We start from the raw sequence: 25,907 nt of genomic DNA, 5'->3' as shown, positions 1-25,907 counted from the left end.
TGTCCTCCACACAAGGTGAGTGAGCGAATGGACGCCAGTGGCGATTCTAAGAATGTATTAAAGAGGGGAAACTCAGAGGGGCTCAAATGTGTAAGAAAGGGTCAAAAATAGTGCCTGTCCCTTGTTGCCTGTCAATGACGTAATATCCGCGTTATCCCTGGTTTCCGCTTGTACTGCCATAGTAACCATGGCGACAGATGTGGACAACTGCATCAATAATATTTCTAAATATATAAAGACTATTTTGCAGTAAATGCTCTTTAAAATTTTCAGGAATCAAAATTTTACATAAAACAATGATGTTCACAACTGTTCCAAACAACTGTTCATTGTTAGTTCATCTTAGCCTAGATCCATTAAATAATATTAACAGATTAGATTAATATTCAGACAACATTGGATTTTAATAATGTATTAGTGAATGTTGAAATTAACATAACTTCAACATAACACAAGATTTAAAAAATGCTGTAAAAGTATTTTTGGTAACACCGTAACACTTTACAATAAGGTTTCATTTGTAAACATTAGTTAATGCATTAACTAACATGAACTAATAATGAGCAATACATTTGTTACTGTATTTGTTAATCTTTGTTAACGTTAGTTAATAAAAATACAGCTGTTCATGTTAGTTCACAGTGCATTAACTAATGTTAACAATATTTTAATAAAGTATTAGTAAATGCTGCAATTAACATTAACAAAGATTAATAAATGCTTTATAAGTGCAGTTCATTATTAGTTCATGCTAACTAATGTAGTTAACTAATGTTAACTAATGAACCTTATTGTAAAGTGTTACTGTATTTTTCATTGTTAGTTCATGTCAACTAGTGTAGTTTACTTCTGTTAACAAATGAAACCTCATTGTATTGGTCACATTACTTGCCACTAGTACTTGGGATAAGGGTTAAGTCGGATAGAGCAGTTTTGTTCTCCTCCTGAGTGTTTGGCTTTCAACGACCTATTGAGCGTCCTGCCATTGAGTGTCAGCTGAAAGCTCCTGAAGTCATGTTTCTCCCACTATCCCATGTTGGCCCAAACCTCACCAAGACCAGCTACACTCTCCTTCTCATGACTTAATCTTAATCATTTTTTTTTAAACCCTTATAAAGGATTTTGTAGGATGAGTGCTGTTCAACATGAGGAAGCTCAACACCTTTTGTACCATTACAGCCCAGCAGGACATGATTTATCGTGGCTGTAGAGCTGCCAGAAGAGACGGGATGGTCCAGACGCAGACATCTGCTCGCTGCTTAGTTACTGTATCACAGATACTGCAGATAGTCTGGAGAGATGGGAAACAGAGACAGTGCAGAGCTTTGCAGTATTGCTTAGATGTTTGTTTTTGTGCGTGTGTGTGTGTATGAGAAACGAATGGGAGAAATAATACTGCTCAATATGGCATCTGTAGAAAGGGAAGCCTGCCTTTCATTTAAAGAGCCAATTGCTTTTTTGTATAGAGGCATTATCTGTTTATTTTTTAAACTAGAAAGCATTTGCATTAGCTTGACCAGCCTAAAATACTTTTTGTACCATGATTTGAGCTGATGAAATTAAACCTATGATAATCAATGCTGCCAAAATGTATTGCTGATTAGAAACATATGACTGAAATGAAACATATTGACACAGTTTTGGAGATTTCAGAGTTTTCCCCATTAAGGGACTATGAGCTACACGTCTAGTCTAAAATAGCTGAGCGAACTGATCCGCCTTAAAGGGACGTGTAATTAAGTTCTGATGGTGTTATGTTTGAATATCTTGCCAATAGGTCAGATATGAAATCTGAATCCATACTGGTCCTGTTGTCCCTCAACATTCCGATTTCTTTTCACTACCCTATGTGTGGGGAAAAAAACAGGCATCAGTTCTTGGATTAAAAACATGATGAATACACACAATTTCTGCTGATTGAAATCAAGCGATCAAAATGTGACATCAACCATCACGCCTCATGAAAATACACACTTAGCCTGTATGCTTCAAAGCACTTCATAATGGAGATGCCATTGGTTTCAAAATCACTGTTTAAGGATCGCCTCCTGCTCGAGACTGCAAGAGGTTAGCATCCTTGGCACAAAATGATGGCTGCTTCAAAACCACCCAGAGGAAAAATAACCAGCTGGGAAAGATTCATTACCTGTCAGCATTTACCTTCCCAGAGAGCATATGACCACTATTCAGCTCTGCATCTTGAGACAATAGCTAAAAAATCATCCTAAAAAGACAACTGGAAGCCCGCAGCGATTCAACTCCAATCGAGGCAGACAACCTTGTTTCGTGGCGACGTGTTTATGTTCTCTCCCTCTAAAATGGAATAGCCCTCTTTTCATTTGCATGAGTGCTTTGAAAACGCCTGCCCTACTTTCTGGAGGAGCAAAGGCGAGGTAAAGCGGAGGAGACAATGACTATTAAGGAGGCTAATTTTGAATAAGAGAGCCTGTAAACCCTTGAGGCAAATTTAACCACAGGCTTTTGTTCTGGCAGTTCAGAGTCTATCTGATAAGAGACAGGCTGCTCTGCATATTACCGATAACACTAATTAAAGGTAAACATGTCTTCCCGATCGGTGTGTGGAGGGTGGGCAAGGAGCGTCAAGCGAGGGCCAGCGATTGTGACCTTTGGCTGTGCTGCTCTAACGCATGGGCTCACCTGTCTGTTTACCCACACACACTGCGGGCTAATGGGAGTCACTGAACATGACCTTCACAGTCAATCGGAGTGGGCTTAAAGAGACAAGTGCCATTGTTCTCTCAGGGGATTTGATTTTTAAGCACTGGGCAATTTGACAAAATGAAATGAGCTCAAAATCTCTCTACATATCAAATAATTTGTATTTGGTGTCTAATAGTTCAAATTCTGCCATGCATTTCCTTAAAGCTGCAGTGTACCATTTTATTTTTGTCAAAATACTTTCTGCTACCCCAGCTTAAAGCCAGCATGAAATGGAAATTCACCTCGATTCATCTATTTTCTAAATGTTATTGATCTTATAAAGCGTACGCACGTGATGTCACCGTCAGTGGCAGCATTGGTTTTAAGTCCCGTGAAAAACACAAAACACATCTAAAACGGGAAACAGTTTGAGATTGACTGTACAAATAGATTTGACAAGAAATCTGAGGTGCATTTTTACAGACTGCCGAAAGCCACAGAACAGAGAAGCAAATGGATCGCTGCAATTCACAGAAATAACTAGACTCCAGGCAGTGGATGTGCAGTTATCATTTTGTGTCAATATGTTGAATTTTGAGGTAAAATCATGCCCTATATATTGTATTGACAACTCCTCAATTAAATATTATTATTATTATTATTATTTTTTTTTACTTTTTTTTGCCTTTATTGTGATAGGATAGTATAGAGTGGACAGGAAGCGAGGTGGGAGAGAGAAGGGGGACGGGATCGGGAAAGGTCCACGAGCCGGGATTCGAACTCGGGTCACCCGAAGCACAACGGCGCCATATGTCAGTACGCTGCCCATGAGGCTATCGTGCCGACCTCAATTAAATATTTACTATCTTATATTATGCATAATTGGATGTTTTTAAATAAACACTAACAAAAAAAAACTATACACGTTTTAGGGCTGGACGATATGACGATATATATGACACTGATTTAAGTGATTGTACTGTATTGTGGAAGCTCAAACGTGCTGCATAACACGAGAATGAACCTAATTGGTTCTCACACATCAAGCGAACATGCTTGAGCTTCCATTTATCATAACTGATATGTGGGTTAATGAATGTTTATGTGAATAAAAGCCTAAATTCAATCTGTTCATCATATAAAGTGATTGTGTCTCTTAATAAAATTTTAACTAAAAAGCTCTATTCATATGGATTAGTTTTATGATCTCTTCATTAACTTTCTGAAGTGACAAAGTGGTAGTGGCGTAGATGTCATAGAGGGACAGAAATCTCTCAGATTTCATCAAAAATATCTTCATTCATGTTCCGAAGATGAACAGAAGTCTTGCGGGTTTGGAACGACACGAGTTAAACGAAATCTCATATTTATATGTTTCACCCATGAGTTTTGTAAATGCATGGTCTAAATCTTATTGTGAACAAATCATCCATGTATGTGTTTCGCTTTCAACTTTCGTTTACCTTGTAATGTTTAATCAAACTGTCATAACTCAATCTTCCGTTGGTGAAGTATGCCGGACTTCTCCAAGCATTTAGTCTACTTAAATCCTGACCCTCCACAATCGACAGCAAACATTCATTTTTGAGCACCCATATCTCAAAATCGAATCAATATATCTAATATTTTACATATAGGGCCTGAAGGATTACAAATTTAACAATCTATTTCAGATATGCTTCCTTACATAAACATCACGGTGAAGAATACTGATTTTAGCTTTTAAAGCCCATGTTGCAGGTTTTTTTTATTTATTTTTATTAATATAACCTTGTATGAAAATACCATATGAAAAGTAAATGCAGGATTAAAAATTGTTTTGCAAGACATAAGGGCACAAATTTAATACAAAACGTGACAGTTTCCTTGACCGTGTTGAAAAAACGCTTTTTTTCACCATCGCGTCATATGACGTCACATGAGGGAGTCGTTTGCCGGCTCTGCGTTCGCTCAGTGCGGAGCATAGATATAAACACTAGATGTCGCAGTTCATTAGAACATTTAGCATTCAATCAAATATTCTAAAAGATGTATTATTAATAATAATGTTATTTCAACATAATATCTCGTTATTTCGACATAATATGTGTGCGTGCAACAACCAAGATGTGCATTTGTAAATCCGGTGACACGCGTGCATTGATTTTTTTATTAATAAACTAGTGTTTTCTTACACTGTCGACTCGGCTGCAAAGATGAAGTTGACGATCACCATATTCATAGTGAACGCGCGAGAGAAATGCACATAATGGATTACATAATCAGAGAGTAGCCTTTTTCTTTTCGTTTTGAATTATTTCGTTTAAGGACATTTCAAGCTTTGTGTATTTGATGTATTTCTCATGTCTATGTGAGGTATACACTGAGTTTCGTTAAGTTAGGATGAGATGCGCTCCAGTTCACGTGCAATGCAAGTGACCGCGCGGGCGCCTCCATGATTATATTGTCTGTTTGTTATATTTGCTTCTTATTAATTAGGCCTAAATCCAAGCAATTGTTTGATGAAAAAATGATTAAAATTAAGATACAATTTATACAAAACGAAATTCACTTTAAAAAAGGCTTTAAACAGTTGACATTTTCACAAATTCCAGGGAGACAGGGAGAGGACAAGCATACTATTAGGACTGTACTTACAGGTTACAAGCGCCACACTGTTTTTTTTTTATTAAAAAGTTTGAGTACAATTGGTAAAAAAAATCAAAAGTTAGGAACTACACAGCCAAAAGTGGGTATTGAGGATCAACTCCTGCATATTGTACATTTTAAACACAAGGGTTATTTTCAAATAATATCTAAAGAGTACAGCACATTCAGAATTAATTTTGACGGTCCGCCGTCAGCATGTGGTTCGGCCGCCAGCGGGAAACATGACGCTCACGGATCCGTCAGAGATCACTTATTGTACATCTGTTTTACAAAATGTGCCTTGTCTTAATTTAATTCATTAACATATCCTACATAAACTTGTAATGTAATGCATTTATGTGTTTGTTATTAGTCTGCAACCGACACTTATTATTATTATTATTATAAATATAATATATTTGAGAGAATTTTCGCGATCCATTGCTTTCCTATTGTTTACTTTGTTTACTTTGACCGCTCTCCCTCATGTTACGTCACTTCCGGTTCGGCGGTTTTCAAATGCGGAAGTAAAATTCTCTCACAAAAACAACTCCAGAAGCCTAAATAGCGTTTTATAAGTATATGTTTATATTTAAATCTAGTTCCTACATTATTTTTCTATACATTGGCTTACTGGGTACTCTAACCTGCAACATGGGCTTTAAGGTTAAGATGATGATATCACACGAATGATTCTGCTCAGCAAAGTTGCAATTCCTGTTTTCTCCATTGTCACCTTTTGTTCTGCAAATGGCTTTCGGAGCCCAAATTGCTTTCGGAGCCCCTGCCCCAGACGTTGAATCGTTAGGTTGATTGGATTAGCTGTAGGGGAGACTTTCACCTTTTGTCTTTAATGGCTCTGGGGTGGCTCTTGGAACCGGAGTTCCTGGCCAGTATCAGCATTTGAATAGTTACGCTGATTCAATTGGACTGGTAGCGCTCTCAGAGTAGGGTGTGTTCCTACTTCATTTGCATGCTTTGTTCAGAGTCTCCGCCTCTATGTAATGCCTCCCCCTTGGAATGTATATTACAATGCATACTGTATTAGATTTAGATTGTTGGATAACTGCAGCAACGCTCAGCGAAGTCCTCAAAGAATAACTTCTGCTTGAACGATATCCCAACATCTCCTGGTCTTGCTTCAATGAAGGAATAAAGATTCCAACAGGCCCTATCTTGCACCCAGCGCAATTGACTTTGTACACTGACGCATGTATCATTCCTATTTTGCACCCGCGCACAGCTGACTTTTCCCTCCACAGACGCACGTCGGCAAATTAGTAAATGAACTTGCGCTCCCGGGGGGCGGTGCAGCGAAAAGAGGAGGCGTGTTCCGGCGCAAACGTTCCCTGGTGCTATTTTGCAGGTTTAGAAAACAATTCCGCCACTGACCAGGAAAAACCTAGTCTAAAGTCAATGGCGCGTTGCGCATGTTATTCATATGCTATTTTAAGGGCGCATAATCAATGTAGCACTTTGCTTCTCTCATCTACACACAGACGCAGCAGTTCTCATTTTTAGAAAAACATACATTATTACAAGGAAAAATATTAACACACGAGGGAAATTATTGTTGTGTCCATGAAGATGTGAAAAAATAGCTTACACATTTACCCAAATTATTATACGCCTGTTTAACCGAAGCTAATTTGGGTGGGTTTCTCCCATCCCCATACAATATCACTTCTCTGTGTTTTACGGCCCTGGCGAGAACGTCGGTCTCCTCGGATGTGAACCGCTCCTGGCGTGCGCCTGGCAAATCCGCCGTTATAATAGCAATTCGCCATGGAACAAGCGCGCCTGCTCTTAAAGGGAATGTGAGATGTCGCTCTGATTGGTTTATTTCACGTTACGCCCAAACCACACCTATGAATAATGAAGCTACTTCAGACCAACCCATTTTAGATTTGCATCGGGCGCAAGAGTCATTTATCCCGCCGGTATAATAGCAACAGCGCCCAAGACCCGCCCACAAAGTTACTTGCGTTTTGCGCTTGATACTTGCGTTTCAGATCGTTAAAATAGGGCCCATAGAGTTTAAATAACCATTTTCTGCAGTCCCTTAAAATGACACAAGCCTTTAATTCCATGATTAATTATGATTGACAAACTTGCATGTGAAATGAGTGGTGAATACTGAATAGGCTTTGATATGTAAACATAGGCTGTAATACGTGAATTATGGCAATGACGTCATAACGAAGATTCCTGAACAACCTGTTTTTTAAACCATACCATAGTTTTATTTAGTTTATGAAAATTTTGTCGTTAAACTACAGCTGCATCCAAAATTGCATACTTCTTATTGCGCATACTTCTTATCACGCAAACTTCTTATCACACTTGAAAGAACAAACACAAACAAAAATATATCAAACTGCCCATTTTGGTGAGCATTCATTTAAACAGTCTGTTATGTCTTAAGTGAAAGTAGATAGTTTGGCGAAAATTTTATTTGTTATGTATTAACTCTTAAAGTGACAGTAGCCTAAATCTGCTGCTGTCTGAGTCCTTAATGTTAATTCAAACAACAAAAGACAAAGAGAAAATCACTCCTTGCTCTTGAGTAACTTTAGTAGCTTTAAAAAGGTTTTATACAAGGAAGACTATGCACTGTTATTTTACACTTGATTACTTTATTCAATTTCAGTATGTAGCATTTCTTAATATTTGTTTCTTATTTACTGACTCTTAGATTTTAGTCGACTAAATCTGTTGTAAAATCTTATGATATTTAGTTGACTAAAACTAGATTAAAACTAAAACATTTCAGATGACTAAAATATGACTAAAACTAAATGGCATTTTAGTCAGAAGGCTATGACTCTAAATAAAAATTTGCTATCAAAATTAATACGGATTCATACTATATCGAACATGAATGGGCAACTCCTGCAGGGCCACTGTCCAGCAGAGTTTAACTCCACTCTAATCAAACATACCTGAACAAGCTGATCAATGTCTTCAGGATTACTAGAAACCTACAGGCAGGTGAGTTTTTATCAGGGTTGGAGCTAAACTCTGCAGGTCAGTGGTCCACCAGGACCGAAGTTGCCCATCCCTGATAAAGAACATACCTTTTTGGCATTCGCAAAGTAATTACAAAATAAGTACCTACTACTCAGAGTATGCAATTTCGGATGCAGCCAAGAGCTGCACTGTGGCCATATGTCTTGAAACCTTTAGCTTCATGTTAATGGCAGCTTTGGGAAATGGGTGCTACAAGAGTTTTCATTAAGATGGCGCTCTAGAGGTAGATGACTGGGACTCATATTGGCCACATTGGCTGGTAATGAAACACATCCTTTTAAGTCTGGATGCTGAAAAAGCTTTTCACTAGAGTGCATTTTTATTCTTGGCATGTCCCACATAAACTCCCGTCTTTTTTTTCCTGCAGTTGAACGCCCTGCCACAATACAGCCTACTCTTCTGGTACTTTCCTCTTAATGAGCTGCTCTGTTTTTGTGTGCGACGTGGATCTGATGCAGGAGCCCACTTGAATGCAAAGTTATTAGCTACCCTCTCATCTGGAATAATGGAAATTTTTTTTTTCCATTACTAAACCGCCCTTGTCATTTGCCGTTTTGGGTTAGTGTTCTTGAAGTTTCATGACGACACTGTCTCATGAGATTTTCAAATGAAAATGCAGTGTGGCTACAGGCCGCTTTGTCACGTAAAGTGTCATGACCTGTGGCTTTGTGGCCGCACTGAGTCAGACCTCCTAATGTGAGGAATGAAATGGCCTTAATCCACTAGACTACGTCTAGACATCTTGCTGCATGGCCCAGCTCTCCCCACAGGCGACCAATGTGACTGACTGTTGGTAATAGGACAGATCAACATTTTTTGCAAAGAGAAAACAATCTCATGAATGGTAAGGCTTGACAGGAGGGCTCTAGTTGTCTCGGTGTAAATGAGCTAGGCGTCCAAGAGACCCATCTTGAAGAGTGAGTAAAAAAAAAATATTTGTACAAAACAAATGAGGCCCCGGTAAGTTATTGAAATTCTGGAGAGAGGATGGAGAAAACAAAAGGATAGACGGATGCTATCCTCAGTGCAGCAGAGGAAGAAGAGAGGAGAGTCTAATTAAAGTCTGGGCACAGGATGAAGGACTGACTTGTGACTAATCTGGCCTGAAGGCACATCTCTATTGCGGCATGCACATGGGCAAGACGCTGCAAGCAAAAACAGGCTTGTGGCCTGTTTATATTGCAGCGCATGTTAATATTGCATTGAGGAGAGGCAGTAATTGCAGGTTAAGGTGGGCGGCTAGGGAACAGGGGGAGCTTTGAGGAGTGGGGGGCGGTGGCTACAACTGCATAGCTATATATTCACATTCTCACAAATTAATACCGGTAGGATTCAGGGCCAGAGTAAGATATTGTGGTAACAGTGGACACAGCGGTCTGAGGGTCTTCCTACCCAACCATGCACCCATCTCATCCCGTTTGCAGTCTTGTCCTGACATCTTTGACCATGAAAACCTTTACACGGCCCTACAATGTGCTCTTGGATCTGTGCCCAAATTCCCATATGGTAATTCTGGCCCTGATAACACTTTATAATAAGGTTCTATATGTTAACATATGCAGAATGCATCCATGAATAATGCATTAGAGTAGTATGAGTTTTATTTTTTTTACACCATTTATTAATCTTCTTAATGTTAATTTAAAAATAATACAGGTATACACCTGCTGATTCAGCAGAAATTATAGAAAGAATATATGTAGAACTTAACCAATAAATAAATTGATTTGAACTAATAAAACCGTAAAGTGTTACCAAAATAACAGATTTTCAAGAAAGACAAATCCTCACAGAAAACATCTGTGATTTAACATGATTCTTTTTAGTTAACATTGATATCTATTTTCCGTCAAAAATAATTCAAAAGCAAATCACAATGCACCAGATTTAAAGGGATAGTTCAACCAAAAAATGAAATTCTGTCATCAATTACCCTCATGTTGTTCCAAACCCATAAGACCTTTGGTCATCTTCAATACACAAATTAACATATTTTAAAGAAATTCATAGAGCACATCAAATATGGTGAACCATATAAATGTCAATTTGACGCTCGAGAACAAACTTAATTGGTTCTTGCGTCACACAAACATGGTTGAGCTTCCGTTTGTCAAATTTGATGAACTCTATGTATGTATTGATCAATGTCTACATATAAATTTAATCTGTTCATCATATGTGATTGTGTCTCTTTAGAAGAGTATTTAACTAAATTCATACATACTGTATGTATTACTTTTATGATCTCTTTATGAATCATCAAAGTTTTGGGTGAATGGACAGGGACAGAATTAGATTATTTTTTCTTTTTTTATTCCTTTAACTAACTAGTGCTGCCTGTCTGTACCAATCTATTCCACTATGCTCAAGTGTTTTAGGTGGTTGCCAGGGCATTGCAGTTGCTTATAATTTTTTTGTGAATGATTTTAGTGCATGCTATGCGGTTGCTAGGGTATTCAGGGTGGTTGCTAGGTAGTTACTTAGTAGCTCAAGCCAAAAGAGCCCATTCCCATAGTCTCTATGATATTCTCTGCACTGGAAAGGGCTCAGATTCTCCTTTAATTCAAGTCACTCCTTATATGGTTGCAAGTCTCATGTCTGTAGCAAAAATGTTTAATAATAATGGCAATATATAACAATACTAATGGAATCTCTACTGTATCCAATACACGTGGTTTCATATGGTCTAAAGGAATCAACATTAATAAGCTTCTGCAGGGAAAAAGACCAAATAATCTTATCCACAGGAAGGATGAGGAATGTCACCTTGTATTCCCCACCCCCCCACCCCACCTCTCAGTGTCCTTTATGCACACAAGCGCAACTCTGCAGCACTGCCCCAGGCAAGATTCCCATTCCCCAAAGGCGTGCCGTCTCGCATTCAGAGCGCAGTTAGAGGCTACGGCGGGTCGGGTTCTGACAGTGGCCCTGCATATCGGACGACAATAAATCATCCGCCTGCACCGGGCCCGTGGACTGGGAGCCGAGGAGGCACATCCTCTTTATTTAGACTTTTTCTGCTGAATCTCAACAAGGATAGCAGAGCGAATGTGATTCGGAGTGCTGGAAGGAGGGTGAGATGATTGGTTGGGGGTGGGAGGAGATGTAGCAGAGGATTGTGGGATACATAGGTGGGACGAGACATCTACAGTGAGGCAGCAGGGTCACCTGTGTCGCTTTCATTGAGTAATCACTGTGCAATAGCTTCGGTTAAGAGAGTCTGATATGGAGTAGCAACTGCGAAGTAGAGAGTAGGTCCACAGGACTCTCCAAAACACTTCGTCAATGTGAGAGTGACAGCTAGAAGGACCATTCACACCCACACACACTCAGACGCATACACAAACACTCTCACAACCAGAGCACTGCACGTAATATACAGGAAAAGGGGCTAAAATTATATAGAGTATCACCAAAAATTATTTGGACACAATGGCTACACTTAAAATGTCTGAGTATCACTGGATCAGATGGAGTATCATTAGATAACAAAATATCCAGATTCAGGATCTGCATTACTAGTTCAAGTGTTCCACTTGCAGTGTTGTAATTGGTAACTAAAAATATTAACTAAAACTTACGTACTGGTAATAGTTGCACTTGTGTGAAATGATGTACCGGTACAGTGTATATATATATATATATATATATATATATATATACATACACACACACACACATATACACACATATACACACATACACACACACACACACACACACACACACACACACACACACACACACATTTAAGTATAATTACATGATCATTCAGGTGTTTGATGGGCATGGGAGAGGGCATTCCCTGCAGAGCTCTTTTGGTAAAATTTGCTCTCCGCAACTATCTGATTGGTGGAATTTTCTGTACAGCATCATGGGTAATGTAGTTTTTTTCCACAATTTCTAAAACAATTCCAAAACAATTATTTTTTAAATAAGTTGAAATAATGCGAATTTCAACAAAAACATATACTGTACCTTTGATTAACAACCTCTAAGCTCACAGCAAACCTTTCACTTGAGAAAAAATGTGATGAGACACAGGTGGATGTTCTCATGAATTATTTGTTTGGATTGTACATTTACAGTGGCACTTAGATGTAGATCCTGATTGCATAACAGTGTTGTGTTATGACATTTTCAGAGATGCGTACTCTAAAATAAGCATGGCATGCCCCAAGCATGTCGCAAAATGAAAAACAGTGCGAACACATTTTCATAGAGAGATTGAAATAAGCATTCATGCATTACTGATGTGGGGTGTTTCGGTTTGTCAAAATAAAAAGGTCTCATTTACAATATGGCATTTTCTAAACCTAGAAAACATAAACATATAAATCACTGTAAAATTACTTTACTTTTGAAAAATGTTTATGGTAAATGTCAAGGTAAAATTTCTATAATTAGACCTAGGCATAGATACCAAAACCAGTACTTGAGTGCAATGATTGCTAATGAAAATACTATAATTCTGTGAATTTTATATATTTTTAGCTCAAATTTATTAAAGGGCACCTATTATGCCTCTTTTCACAAGATGTAAAATAAGTCTCTGATGTCCCCAGAGTGTGTATGTGAAGTTTTAGCTCAAAATACCCAACAGATAATTTTTTACAGCATGTTTAAATTGTCATTTTTTGGGGCTCAGAAAAACGCGCCGTTTTAGTGTGTATTCCTTTAAATGCAAATGAGCTGCTGCTGCCGGCCCAAAGGGCGGAGCCTCACGAGCTTGCGCTTAGAGCCAGGACAATCTCATCTGATAATATCAAAACAGAAACTCTCAGTAGCGGTGTTCATTTTGACCCAGAGTATATTATATTTTTAATTCGACAGACAGCATTCTGTACTATATGTTTTGTTAATAATTAAAATTTATTTTGAAATTCTTTTATTTGAAATGCATTTAAATCTATATTTGTTATTTTAAATGCCACTTTTATCAAAATAATCACATTAAATGAACACGTTAAATCGACAGCTCTAGAAATAAGACCTTTGCACCAGAGCACAAAAGAGATGCACATATTTTACCGCAGTACGTTCCGGAGACAGCAAGAAAAGAGCTTGATATATGTCCTAGGCATGTTGAACGAGGCATTTCAAAGGAAAGGCTAATCCATCAATCGCATGCAAAACACTTCTCGTTTCAGTCTTCGTGTCATGGTTAAGTGCACTGAGGCACACATCCAAACCCTTTCTTCTCTACACTCCTTACATATTTTCTTCGGGTACCAAATGCATCTGCATTCATTCGGAGAAGCTGAAAATATCTCATGTAAAATGTATAAAGCATGAAGTCTTTCAGGAAGTTGCTAATAAACAGGAAGGCAGCACAGGCCTCGTGTTCTTCCTCCTCACTAGATTTAGCACTGGAATCACGCATCCCTGCTGCACAATTTATCAAAGCAAATTTATGAATCAATTGTCATCTCTCCTACTGACAAGCAACTGAGCTCTCCCTCAAATGGCTTGACAAATGGGACGCAAAGCTAAAAGAACAACGCGCTGGAACTACTTTCCAGAGTTAATATCTTCTTCATGGTAGATTATGACCAAATGCAGCCTTCATTGGGAGAATTGGACTCAATAGAGGTCAGAAAGATGTGTGTCATTCAGCACACAACAAACAGCTCTGCAAATGCCTCACAGAATCCATTTAAAAAACTTTATATATGCCGTATATGTTCACTAACTGTCCTTGGGGAGAATCCAAAGTCCTTTACACATCAATAAGGATTGTTTTGGCACAGAAATCCCACTTTAACCCACCAAAGCTCACTTTGTTAGTACATCCAACATGTCATAGGCCACATGCACACGGGGTCATTCTCAAAATAAGGTGAAAAATATGTTCTTTAAGAAAAGAACCACCATACAAGCAGTCTATAACCTAATACTTTATTAAATATTATTAAACGGTTTGACTCGGTATTGTATTGCTTTGCATTTGTATTTTTTAATTGTTTAAATTTGTCAAGTGCCCTTGCATACCCTTCACTTCTATGACATTTAAAGGTAATTGTTTGTTTATTTTTTTTAAAACAAATTAGTTTTCCGGGGTTTAGCTTTAGTGCACAGTCAACCAACTGTGTGTGCTCGACAAAGGAAATAATAAAAAACAGAAAAAAGTCAGCACACCAAGGCTCTAAAAATGCAAATATGTAATAATAGACTCTCACACAGGTGACGTTTTGAGCATGCAGGCTCTTCATCAGAAAAAAAGCTAAACAAAATAATTACTAAATTCTTCATCAAATATAAATAATTTGGAAAGTGCATGTGGTGCTAGGTTAAAAACCTGCATTTTAGAAGTGTGACAAAATACTCCCACAGTCAAAGTTCAGAGCAAGACAAGGTGTGGCAGGACTGCATTCTGTACACATGAATGCACACTCCCAAAATTTTGCAGTGTATGTGTCCATAGTTCAGTGGGCAAGACGATGAAGACAATTTTCTGAATAACTCAACTCTTTTCACAACAATTGCACCTTTAATTACCTTTAAAAGGCACACACTGCCTTTTGACAGATTTTGCTTCCTTTTTTTTTTTAATCACGGCACATCTGTCTAGGGGATACACACCACTAAAAAGAATGATTTCCCTGAGGTGTGCTGCCGCCCCTGGCATCTGTTCCATAGCCAAAGTGCACCTCGACCAGTCAAATGTGAGATGGATGGTGCAGTGACGGAGCTCTAGAGCTGCCGCACTGAGCCCAGCCAAAATGGGCCCATGAAAAATACTGTCCCATAGGGCAGTGTTTCCCAGCAAAATTTTGACCTGAATAAAACCACAGCCCCCGAAGTATGACTACAAATGTTTTTTCTGAACATCATCATTTAGCATTATCGTTAATATTACAATTCTTCACTTTTAAACTAAACACATTCAGTACTGTGGGAGAAATCTCAGCAAGCATCTTCCCTTCCAACTGATACATTATATATATCATTTTGAAAAATGTATCTATATATTTAAATATAAGTAATATATACATTTTTATAAATATATCTTGAGAAGTATATGTCAGAAGAACTTGTCGAGATAAGGCTGTTCTTGGGTCAACATGAGCACTGACTGCAGAGATCGCAAAGAAAGACCGTTGTAAACTTCTGAGAAAAATGTCAAATAGGTGCTATCTTTAGAAATAAACTGCAGATTTGAGGTTTAAACAACAACATTCTCACCTGAAAACTTTTAAAAAGACATTTACGTGACAACAACGGTATTCTGAAAATTATAAAGGCTTTTCACCTACGCTGCTTGCTGGGAGAAATGCTGCCCGTTTAGATGGTAAAAGTTATCAGCACTCCTGGAAGGCCTCACAGCCAATCAGATTCAAGGGCCTGAACTAACGGTTGTGTATGTGTGTATATGTATATACACATATATATATATATGGCCCTATTTTAACAATCTGAAACACAAGTATCAACCACGAAACGCAAGTAACTTTGTGGGCGGGTCTTGGGCGCTGTTGCTATTATACCGGCGGGATAAATGACTCTTGCGCTCGACGCAAATCTAAAATGTGTTGGTCTGAAGTAGCTTCATTACTCATAGGTGTGGTTTGGGCGTAACGTGAAATAAACCAATCAGAGCGTCATCTAACATTCCCTTTAAAAGCAGGCGCGCTTGTTCCATGGCAGATTGCTATTATAACGGCGGATTTGCCAGGCACACACCAGGAGCGGTTCACAGCCGAGGAGACCAGCATTCTCGTCGGGGCCGTAAAAGACAGAGAAGTGATATTGTATGGGGATGGGAGAAACCCACCCAAATTAGCTTCAGTTAAACAGGCGTATAATAATTTGGGTAAATGTGTAAGCTAGATTTATGACTATTTTTTCACATCTTCATGGACACCACAATGATTTCCCTTGTGTGGAATATTTTTCTTTGTAATTATGTATGGTTTGCAAAAATGGCAACTGCTGCGTCTGTTTAGATGAGAGAAGCAAAGTGTATGCGCGTTGTGCACACGCTACATTATGGCCAAGCATGCGCCCTTAAAATAGCATCTGAATTACGCGCCACTGACTTTAGACTAGGTTTTTCCTGGTCTGTGGCAGAATTGTTCTCTGGAACTGCAAAAGATCACCAGGGAACGTTTGTGCCGGAACACGCCGCCTCTTTCGCTGAACCGCCCCCCGGGAGCGCAAGTTCATTCCCTAATTTACCGACACGTGTCTGTGGAGGGAAAAGTCAGCTGTGCGTCGGGTACAAAATAGGAATGATACATGCGTCGGTGTACAAAGTCAATTGCGCTGGGTGCAAGATGGGGCCTACAGTCTTAGTTTTGGGTTGGTATTTTCACCCCAAAAAATGTATTTCACCCCCGGTTATTTATTTCATTTGCTGTAGTGTGTCAGTATGAAATATCAGTTTACATTTCCAAACACTCCTTTAATTGTAATAATCCAATGAGATGTTTGTATGCACAAGGAGTCTGACAACAGCCGGTATGATCTGATCTCACCATCATCGAGTCTGTCTGCGATTACATGAAAAAGACAGAAAAAACTGAGACAGACTTCAGAAGAACTGCGGCAATGTCTTTAAGACTCTTGAAGAAACCGTCCTGCAAAGCTACCTGAAAAACTATGTGCAAGTGTACCTCGGACAAAAGCTGTTCAAAACGCAAAGGCTGATCACAGTAAAAACTGATTTGATTTAGTTAATAGAAGTTAATTGATAAATAAAAAAATGCAGGAAGGTTTCTTCAAGCGTCTTGAAGACATTGCCACAGCTCTTCTGGATTTAGTCTGTCTCAGTTTTTTCTGTTTCTTCATGTAATCCCAGACATGAAGGCTGTTGTCAGACTCCTTGTGCATACTAAAATCTCACTGGATTATTACAATTAATGACTAAGTGAATGTAAACTAATATTTCCTACTGACACACTACAGCAAATTATACAAATAACTGGCTTAATAAAAAATTTTTGGGGGTGAAAATACTAACATGTCTAAGACTTTTGCACAGTACTGCATATATATATATATATATATATATATATATATATATATATATATATATATATATATATATATACATACATCTGCCTGGAGTCTTTATAAACACAAAATGTATATTGCTTTTTTTATTTTTTATTAGGTATATTTGGTACAGTGTAAATACTTTTATTTCAATGTCTTCATGTCAGTTATATGGTTGATTTCCTAGCAGCCCTTTTTGGGAATCACTGACACGTCACAATCCCCTGTATAGCTAAGTTGGCGCAGTAGGAGTAGACAGAAACTGATCTTTGAATAGAGGATAGACTTAAATTAAAATCATAGAAACATTTTATAAATTTAATATGAGGTGAAGGTTGGTGAGATCATATTAAAAAATATCAACTGAATTACTCATTTCCCCTCGAGAAAGGAATACAGAATTTGCCAGCAAAATGGGTCTGTGTCAATATTCTTACAAGAACAGTTAAACTATTATTTTGTGCTCTACTCCTGATTCCCTTCCATAGAGATCGCCTTTGCCACAGGGTGCTTTCTAAAGTTGCTTAATGAAGGAGGCTTACAGTGGGCTGTGATTGACAAAGGCCAATTTAATCTGCCTATTAGTCAAACACACGGTGGGAGCAGCTAATTGTAGTGGGAGGCGCTCCAGCTCCTTCGTTTTACAGTGCCAGGGATCTTTTGTAGCTTTAAATGATGCAAATCGAATTGTCTGAAACATCTCTAAGCATTTGTCCTGTTATACAACAGCTAGTTCCGGTCTGAGTGTTGTTTCAAGAGTGCTGATATAACAGTTCAACAGCACTGAGACTTTTTCTGTCACTCCACTTGTTAGTGTTCATTTTAGAAAGATTGTCAATCTGTGCATTAGTGGTTTTTATTGGCATTGGTGTGCATTTTTTAGTCACTCTTGCTGTAGGTTGTTTTAATGAAACAAGTATTAAAAACTGTATTTATGAGTAAGTGATTGAATCATTTAACTGATTCATTCAAACACACTGATTAAAAAAACCTCTCCCGTGGCCTAATGGGATAGTACAGTCTTCATCAGATGCGCACTTCAGAATCTAGCCGGTACTCATCCGGGTACTTTTCACCTCATGGATACTGTGAATTCGGACATACTGAAAGTATTCATAGTTGGATGCAGCAACTTTCTTAAAGAGTGAGTCATTAAATAATTTGTTCAGGTGATTCGTTCAAACACACATTTATTACAACGTATTACATTTATTAACGTAACAATGTTACTCTCTTTATGAGCGAGACAATGAATCATTCATACAACTGTTTTGTTCAAACAGTGATTTTCTCAGGATCGCTGTTGTGTTTTTTTTTATTAGAGATAAGCAATGGTTAATTCGGCTGTGTGTTCAAGTAGATAAGACAGTTTGGGGTGTGAGTGTGTGCAGTTTATTTGTTGAACAAAATGTCAAAGAATCATCAAGTTATTTTTATCACAGGCATTATAAAACCCCACAGGAGAATCTCCAGGCAACCAGTGGCGAATTAGTCTTCCGGGTTTTGATGTCATCCCTGCACCAGGCTGAATCACAGGAACTTCAGCAGAATCTTACCGTTTCTGTATTATAATCATGTACCAGTGAACAAACAGAAGCACATTGGTAAGTACAACTGCAAATGGTCACTCAAGCATCTGCCATCCAGTCTGCGTTCTCTTTTTGATGTCTGGGCCAGCTGGCAGAGGGCACCAGGGTCACAAGTTCACATACCCAGCCATGCTGATGTCACGACCAATGGGTCACAGTCTGGGTGGCGCCTACACTCCATTTCAAGCCCTCTCTCCAAGGTGTTCGGTTAACATGGCCACCAAGACCATAACGCCCTATTAATCCATCACTTTGTGCCACTAACAGGTGGGCAGGTGAACCCTGGGGCCACCTCAATGCATGATGCCAGCAAAATGGAGGCGGCCAGAACATTGGTTCAGATCGATACGCACCCACCCAGAATACAAAATGAGTCTGCTATTCATTACAAGCCGTAACAACCCCTAGCTCTGTCTCATTCATCAGCCTGAGCTGTTTCTGCTCAGCTATCATCTAACCTCAGACTCTGTGGGTGAATAAACGATGCTACAAACCCAAGCAACATCATCAGAGAGAGAGAGAGAGAGAGAGAGAGATAGAGAGAAAGAGGGATGAATCGTAAGAGAGAAGGAAAGGGAACACCCTGAAGTCAGCCGCCTAAGGGCCGCCGGGCTCTGCTACGCCCACCGTAGTCAGTCATTCCATACATCTGTCATGCTCATGACCAATTGGATTATCTGTCCTTGGTTGTAATTTACAAGCTCAAGTAAATCCTGCAACATGAAGGACAAATTTTGAGGCGTAAGCTGAGTTGTCTTGAGAGCAGCGTGAAACCTTGCATGCTATTTGCCACGCCTCTCCTTCATAACTCGCCGTTTATGTCTACCATAAAGTTTACAGACTCGTTTTTATATACAACCAAATATTATTTACGACACAAGCCAAATCATGGAGCGCTGTAATCAAGGTTGATGCCATCGCTTGGACCAGTTTAGTGAGGACAGAGGCTTTTGATATAGCGTTTCCTGACCTGTTTGTATAACATACCCACATCGTAAGGCTCAAATATGCTGATAGCTTTTATCAGCATAAACAATAAACAACTAATATAAATGATAAGGGGGTCAGTACTGTATTATTACTGTACATAAAAACAGATTGAAAACCATGCAATCAATTAATCATAAAATTTTTGGTTAATTTTGTAATTAATTATATTGTTAACAAACAGTGATGTTTAACAGATTTTGTAAAAAAATTGTGGTTACTAATTATTTTTATTTTTTAAAAATAATTAGATCTTCCAACAGGACAGTGATCCAAAAACAAACATCAAAACAAAAATGGGTCACTGAGCACAAAACCAAGCATCTGCAATGGCCATCCCAGTCTCAGACCTGAATCCTATAGAAAATGAGTGGGCTGAACTGAGGAGAAGAAGCGCCAACATGGATCTGGGAATCTGAAGGATCTGGAGAGATTCTGTATGGAGGAATGCTCTCTGATCTCTTGTCAGGTGTTCTCCAAACTCATCAGGCATTATAGGAGAAGACCCAGAGCTGTTATCTTGGAAAAAGGAGGTTGCAAAAAGTATTTAATAAAAGGGGGCAAATAATTATTCCCAACACATTTTAGAGAAAAACATTTAATTCATAATGTGATTTTCCCCCCACTTTCAGTTCTTTTACTTCAATGAAAGGTTCGATTTTTGCTTAAAAAAAAAAAAAAATTCAAAAGGATAAACAAAGCAGATTTATATTTTACAGCCATCTTTGATAATATTTACCAAGGGGGCAAATAATTCTTACCAGCACTGTATGCTGCCTTGATATATTAAAATCACAAAGTATCTTTTTGTGTATCTCACAAAGTATATTCTACCACAAATGTCATTCATGAAAATTCATTTTTCTACATAACATTGTATATGTATACACTGTATGTATGTGTGTATAAAGTATATATATGAAGTTCAGATGCAAAAGCCTCTAAGTGCCATCTGAAATTTTCTTCTAGAATGATCATTTTTATCAAGCTCGTATATTTAAATTCAGTAATTTCACTTAAATGGCAATGATTTATTGTCATTTAAGTGAAATTACTGAACTTAAATATACAAGCTTGATAAAAATGATCATTCTAGAAGAAAATTTCAGATGGCACTTAGAGGCTTTTGCATCTGAACTCTTCATATATACACACACACATTTATCATTTCATTTTAACATTTATATAAAACATGATTTTGTTTTCTTTCCTTAAAAAACGAACCGTGTTCAGATCTACAGGTGTAGTAAAAATCTCTGTAGGAGAACACATTTCCCCCACATTGGGAATCACCGTTTTGATAGATACCGACACAGAGAATAAAGCCATCAGAAAGGACAAAAAAAAATTCCTCCACAGATCCATCCTTCAGCCCACAGAATGGGAGACTCTTGTGCTTTGTGTGTCTGTGACGAGAGGAGGAAGTTTCTGAAAACAAGCCCCAGTCTGTGTCTGGCAGAGCAGCTGCTCTCAGACTGTTTATGGCTGTGCTGCCATGGCGGCTCACAGTGTGAAAGTCGACAGTTCACGCTGAATTAATTATTCATTCGGAGGAACCTTATTAAAATGCATCTTTTTTTACTCCCTTGAAATATAATTGCAAGTAATAAGCCAAGAGGTCAACGAGGCATTTACAAGCTTGATCTACCGTCATACTATCTCAGCCCTATGTTGTTTTAATAGGCTAAATTAATATGAAAGGGCATGTTGTTTTCTTTAGAAACTGTTTAGCGATTAATGATTCCATCATTTTTGGGGTAATTTTCTCCTATCTGCCTGGGTGGGGGGAGGGGGTGTGCTTGGATCTTATCAAGGAGAATTGAATGTAAGGACATAGCTTCTATTCATCATTTGATCCCTGAATATAGCTTCATATGTCTAGAGCCCCTGAAGCGTTCTCTGAAATGATTCAACTTAAGATTTTTATCCAAGTCAATTTGCATCAGTTTCTCTGTCAGCAGTTCCCAAACTGAGTGAATGGAAATGGCAAAGACTACGTCATTAGCATTGCTCATACAAAAGCCTCCAGACAAAATACATACCAGAGTTTTATCACAGCAGAATTAATGAAATTGCATTCACACGTCGGAATCAGAGCCGGTGCCAGGACACATGAACTGGGCGGTGCATTCATATGTCTTGAGGGGGCCATATGTTTTTTTACCATTTGTTATTCAAAATATTCCTAAACTTGTTAACTATATCATGAGCTATCTGATACATTCCGATTGTCAAATATATGTAAGTGAAAGTGTTTTTTTAAACACCTTTATAAAGATCATGTTAGTTTGCACTGCAATTCAGAGATTAGGATCATTTCTCCCTAAATACATAAAAGCAAGTGGCCGGTGAACTGGGAGAAGAATACAGTAAACTTTATAGTTACCTACCCAGTGTGTAACTGATATGAATAAAACACGTAGTCAAATCATAATTGAAAGGATTATTATTGCTGCTTCCATAGACATCAGTGTGTATTTAATAAACTATAAATGTTTTGTTTTGGGCTAGTACTTAATTTAAATGTCTATTCAAATGTCTGAAACATAACATAAGCATTATGTTGTTGAAATCACTGAATAGTTGTGATATATGACAAGTGCTGAGCTCATCTGTCTCTGGCTCAGAGCCAGCCAAAGCACGAAAGCACATTTGAATTTAGCAGTTGATCACGTGACGCGCTGAACGTTCTAATCAATCCGGTGTGATGGAACATGTCAAAGGGTTAAAGTTGATCGCGTTTTGGAATCAGCGGTGGAGGGACAAATTTAAACTGAGGGGGCACATATTAGATCTGAGGGGGCAATGCTCCCTTTTAGTGCCGGGCCTAGTCGTAATTATCGTAGTTACGAGATTCCGTTTGTAAAAAGCGTTCACATCCTTGTAGAACTACTGTAATTACAGTACAACATTACTTGTACCACCTGAGTGCTACAATGTCATGTGTAAACACTCTAAATGGCAGTATCTTCAGTAAAATGTAGTTAAGCAGTTATTTTGTAATTCCTATTATTGACTATTGTTAATGTCTTAATAATGTAAGAACAATCTAAATAAAGAATAAAAAAATACATACAATACAGTTTAATGTAGCTAATGCTTTTTTCCCACTAAATGAGCAATAACTTTATTAATAAGGCATATGAATAATGACTTGTTTAATGTTATATTGTGGTTTTGTCTATTGATTATTCAGATTACTAAAAAAAATATTTTGGGGCTTTATAGTGTTGCCATAAAAATGCATAATTCTGATTCAGAGGATGTGAGCCGCTCCTAGTAGAACGGCTAGGGTTGTCATCTAGAAATTATGGTTATTACGACATGGCATAAATGCATGGCATTAAATTTACGTATGTCAGTGGTGAGTTTCAGCTCTGTATCATGTTGACAGTAGATCTACAGACATGTGGCTCCCAAAAGAAGCTGTCCTTTTCCCACTTGAGCATTAGTTTTAAAATATTAGAATTATAATAAAATATTGTACATTAAATGTATATTATTTTTATCACACTATTTTTTATCATCAATCACACCAAACTATTTCCTGCTTAAAAGAATAATAGTTATTATTGTAAAATATTGTACATAATATATTTTTTTCACACTATTTTTTTTACACCACACTAAACGTCAAATTGACAGTCCTACAGTTCTCTTAAAAAAAAGAGGACTTCAAAAACCTTTCAGACTGTAATGCAGCCAAACCGAGCTGAAAAAAATGGAATACACTGGAATAAAAAGACACTTGAGCCACCTGTGTGTTAATATAAAGCCCGCAGGGGACTGTAAGACAAGAAATATCCAAATTAAGAAGCCTATTAGAGCTTCAAACTGAGCTATGATACTCACAATGTGCAACTGCAGGTAGTCTCCGAGGCCCTGGCTGCTCTCCACCTGCACCAGGATGGCATCACTCTGCTGGGTGCTGAAGCCCACGGCCAAACGGTCCGCCCGGGTGCTTGGCCGATCATTGGGTGCCCAGGTGTATGTGATGAGCGCTCCTCCTCTCCCAAAAATATACGTGGTCCCAGCTGCCAAATGAAGAAAGACATTAAACATGAGCTAAACGTTCAAAGATGTGGCATGAGACAGAGGAAAATAAGAATGAAAGTGAGTGAAGATGTAGAGAAGCACAGCAGGAGGGATGTGAATGTGAACGTGTGAGGCAAGACGAATGCTAAAGAACCATCTCACATCACACATTTGCCCTGTGCACTGCCTCATATGACATAAAAGCGTCTCGGTCTTTAATAAGTTGCTATCTGTTCAGATGTGCGTTAAATGCTCATTTGCATTGTTTCCTTAATGACAAACGACATATTCAGGACTGCCATTTCAGACACAAACATCCTGCGTCAATTTGGAGCTGAAATGCCTACTGGCCTTGAAAAAAAGGGCCCATTTCAGTGTGAACTTCAACTTCTTGCCCTCTTGTTGCTCTTGTTCTTCACTGCATACTTGGGCGCTAATATTTCACCGCAATTGGACATGGCATCGAATCACAGCAGCTGTATAGAATTGAGGGTCTGAAATGGAGCCAGTGCCGTGCTGCGTCAGCTCGGTATGAAACCACCGCAGGGCGGGACGGGTGCCCGACACACTTTAAACTGCCAAGCTATCCGCACTGAAACAGCCCTAGAGAATGAACCTGGGCAACAGCGTGGACAGATTTGCCAGGGTAAAACGAGAGGTTGTAATGTGAGCTGCCTCGCTGCTGAAGCAACAATGGCACAACAATGGACTGCGTGAATAAAGTCCAGCTATATGAACAATGCCGGGAAATACATCAAGAAGGTTCACAGAAACAAGAGACTAAAAAAAAAACAGCAATTAAAAAGTATGTTTTAGACCCTTTCTTTAACTTCAATTTTCGGAGGTATTTTTACTACTTAATACCTATAGCCTACATCTCATTTAAATGAAAATAAAATACATCTAAATTATAGCTTCAGACACATGGGTGTCCTAGAAGATTAACCACAGGTAAACTTCATTGACTATGTACCTGTTCCACTAGGTCTTTCCATTTTGTTTGTTTTGACCCTTCCCATTCATCCCACTGGACAGGGCTTCAGACTGACACATGTTGGACAACTACATACATCAGATGAAATGGACAGTTTTGCGAGTTGTTATTGGGTTCGTTCTGGCGCGTGGGGATCGGATGCTGCATTGCGATGGCCTGCCACACATTTTTTTTTCTTCTGTATCCACTTTTGAGGTGTGTTGCTTGCTTTCTGGATTTCATCCTGGACTATGTCTTTAAAATGCATTTTGTGTTTGATGTTATTTTTTATGTTTGCACTAGATGCATTCTAGATCCTACTAGATGTTATTTTTTAAAGTAAAGTATAAGTATAATATACTTCATAATCAGGGCTTGACATTAACACCCGCCAACCCGCCAAATGCGGGTGGATTTTGCTCGTGGCGGGTAACAGTCACTCCAACTAGCCACTTTGGCGGGTTGAATAATTGTAGTCTTTTCAAAAGGCATCTGAAATAAGTGACACTACAACTCCCATGAGTATTAGGGCTCTAAATGTCAACGAATATTCTAAATTCAAATATATATTCGAATAGTTTTAAAAAACAGATCTCGAAGGTGAAAATGAATATTCGAATGTGGAAAAACGCCCGCGGTAGCAGAGGCGCGGCTGTCTGCTTTGCGAGTGGGCGCGCTGCCTGAAGGGTCAGGGACAGGTAACAGGAAGAAGCGTTAACGTTAAACAGAAACATTACTAAAGTGTAGGCTACTGTACTGACTGAATAGATATTGCATGAATAAGGTAGGTTAGATACAGCAGTTTCATGCACTGCAGGCTTCCACTGGTTTGATTATTTACCGTTTCATGTCAAGGAAAAGTTCCATGTTTACCACAACACAGCTCGCTCGGAGCGTTCAATGTCGGTTCTATACTGTAAAACTTCAATTAATGTTAATAATATTTGTTTCAATCACTGAATGAAGCCTGCTATATAAGAGTCGTGACCTTAAATTGCTTGCACAAA

The 25,907-nt window shown here is 38.5% G+C and overlaps 1 protein-coding gene across 1 annotated transcript in view; it reads right to left on the bottom strand.

Moving 5' to 3' along the window:
* The window catches only part of nrxn2a (neurexin 2a), a 432,089-nt gene that overhangs the window by 32,627 nt on the left and 373,555 nt on the right, over nucleotides 1-25,907 (bottom strand). The window contains exon 19 of the mRNA XM_084387273.1: nucleotides 23,745-23,926. Coding sequence (XP_084243399.1) covers nucleotides 23,745-23,926 — 182 coding nt within the window. The remainder of the gene's footprint in view (nucleotides 1-23,744; nucleotides 23,927-25,907) is intronic.

The sequence above is a fragment of the Rutilus rutilus genome (genome assembly GCF_951802725.1).
Source record: "Rutilus rutilus genome assembly, chromosome: 18".
Lineage (NCBI taxonomy): Eukaryota > Metazoa > Chordata > Actinopteri > Cypriniformes > Leuciscidae > Rutilus > Rutilus rutilus.
The sequence above is the reverse complement of the archived record's forward strand: the minus strand, read 5'-3'. Positions and strand labels throughout refer to the sequence as shown.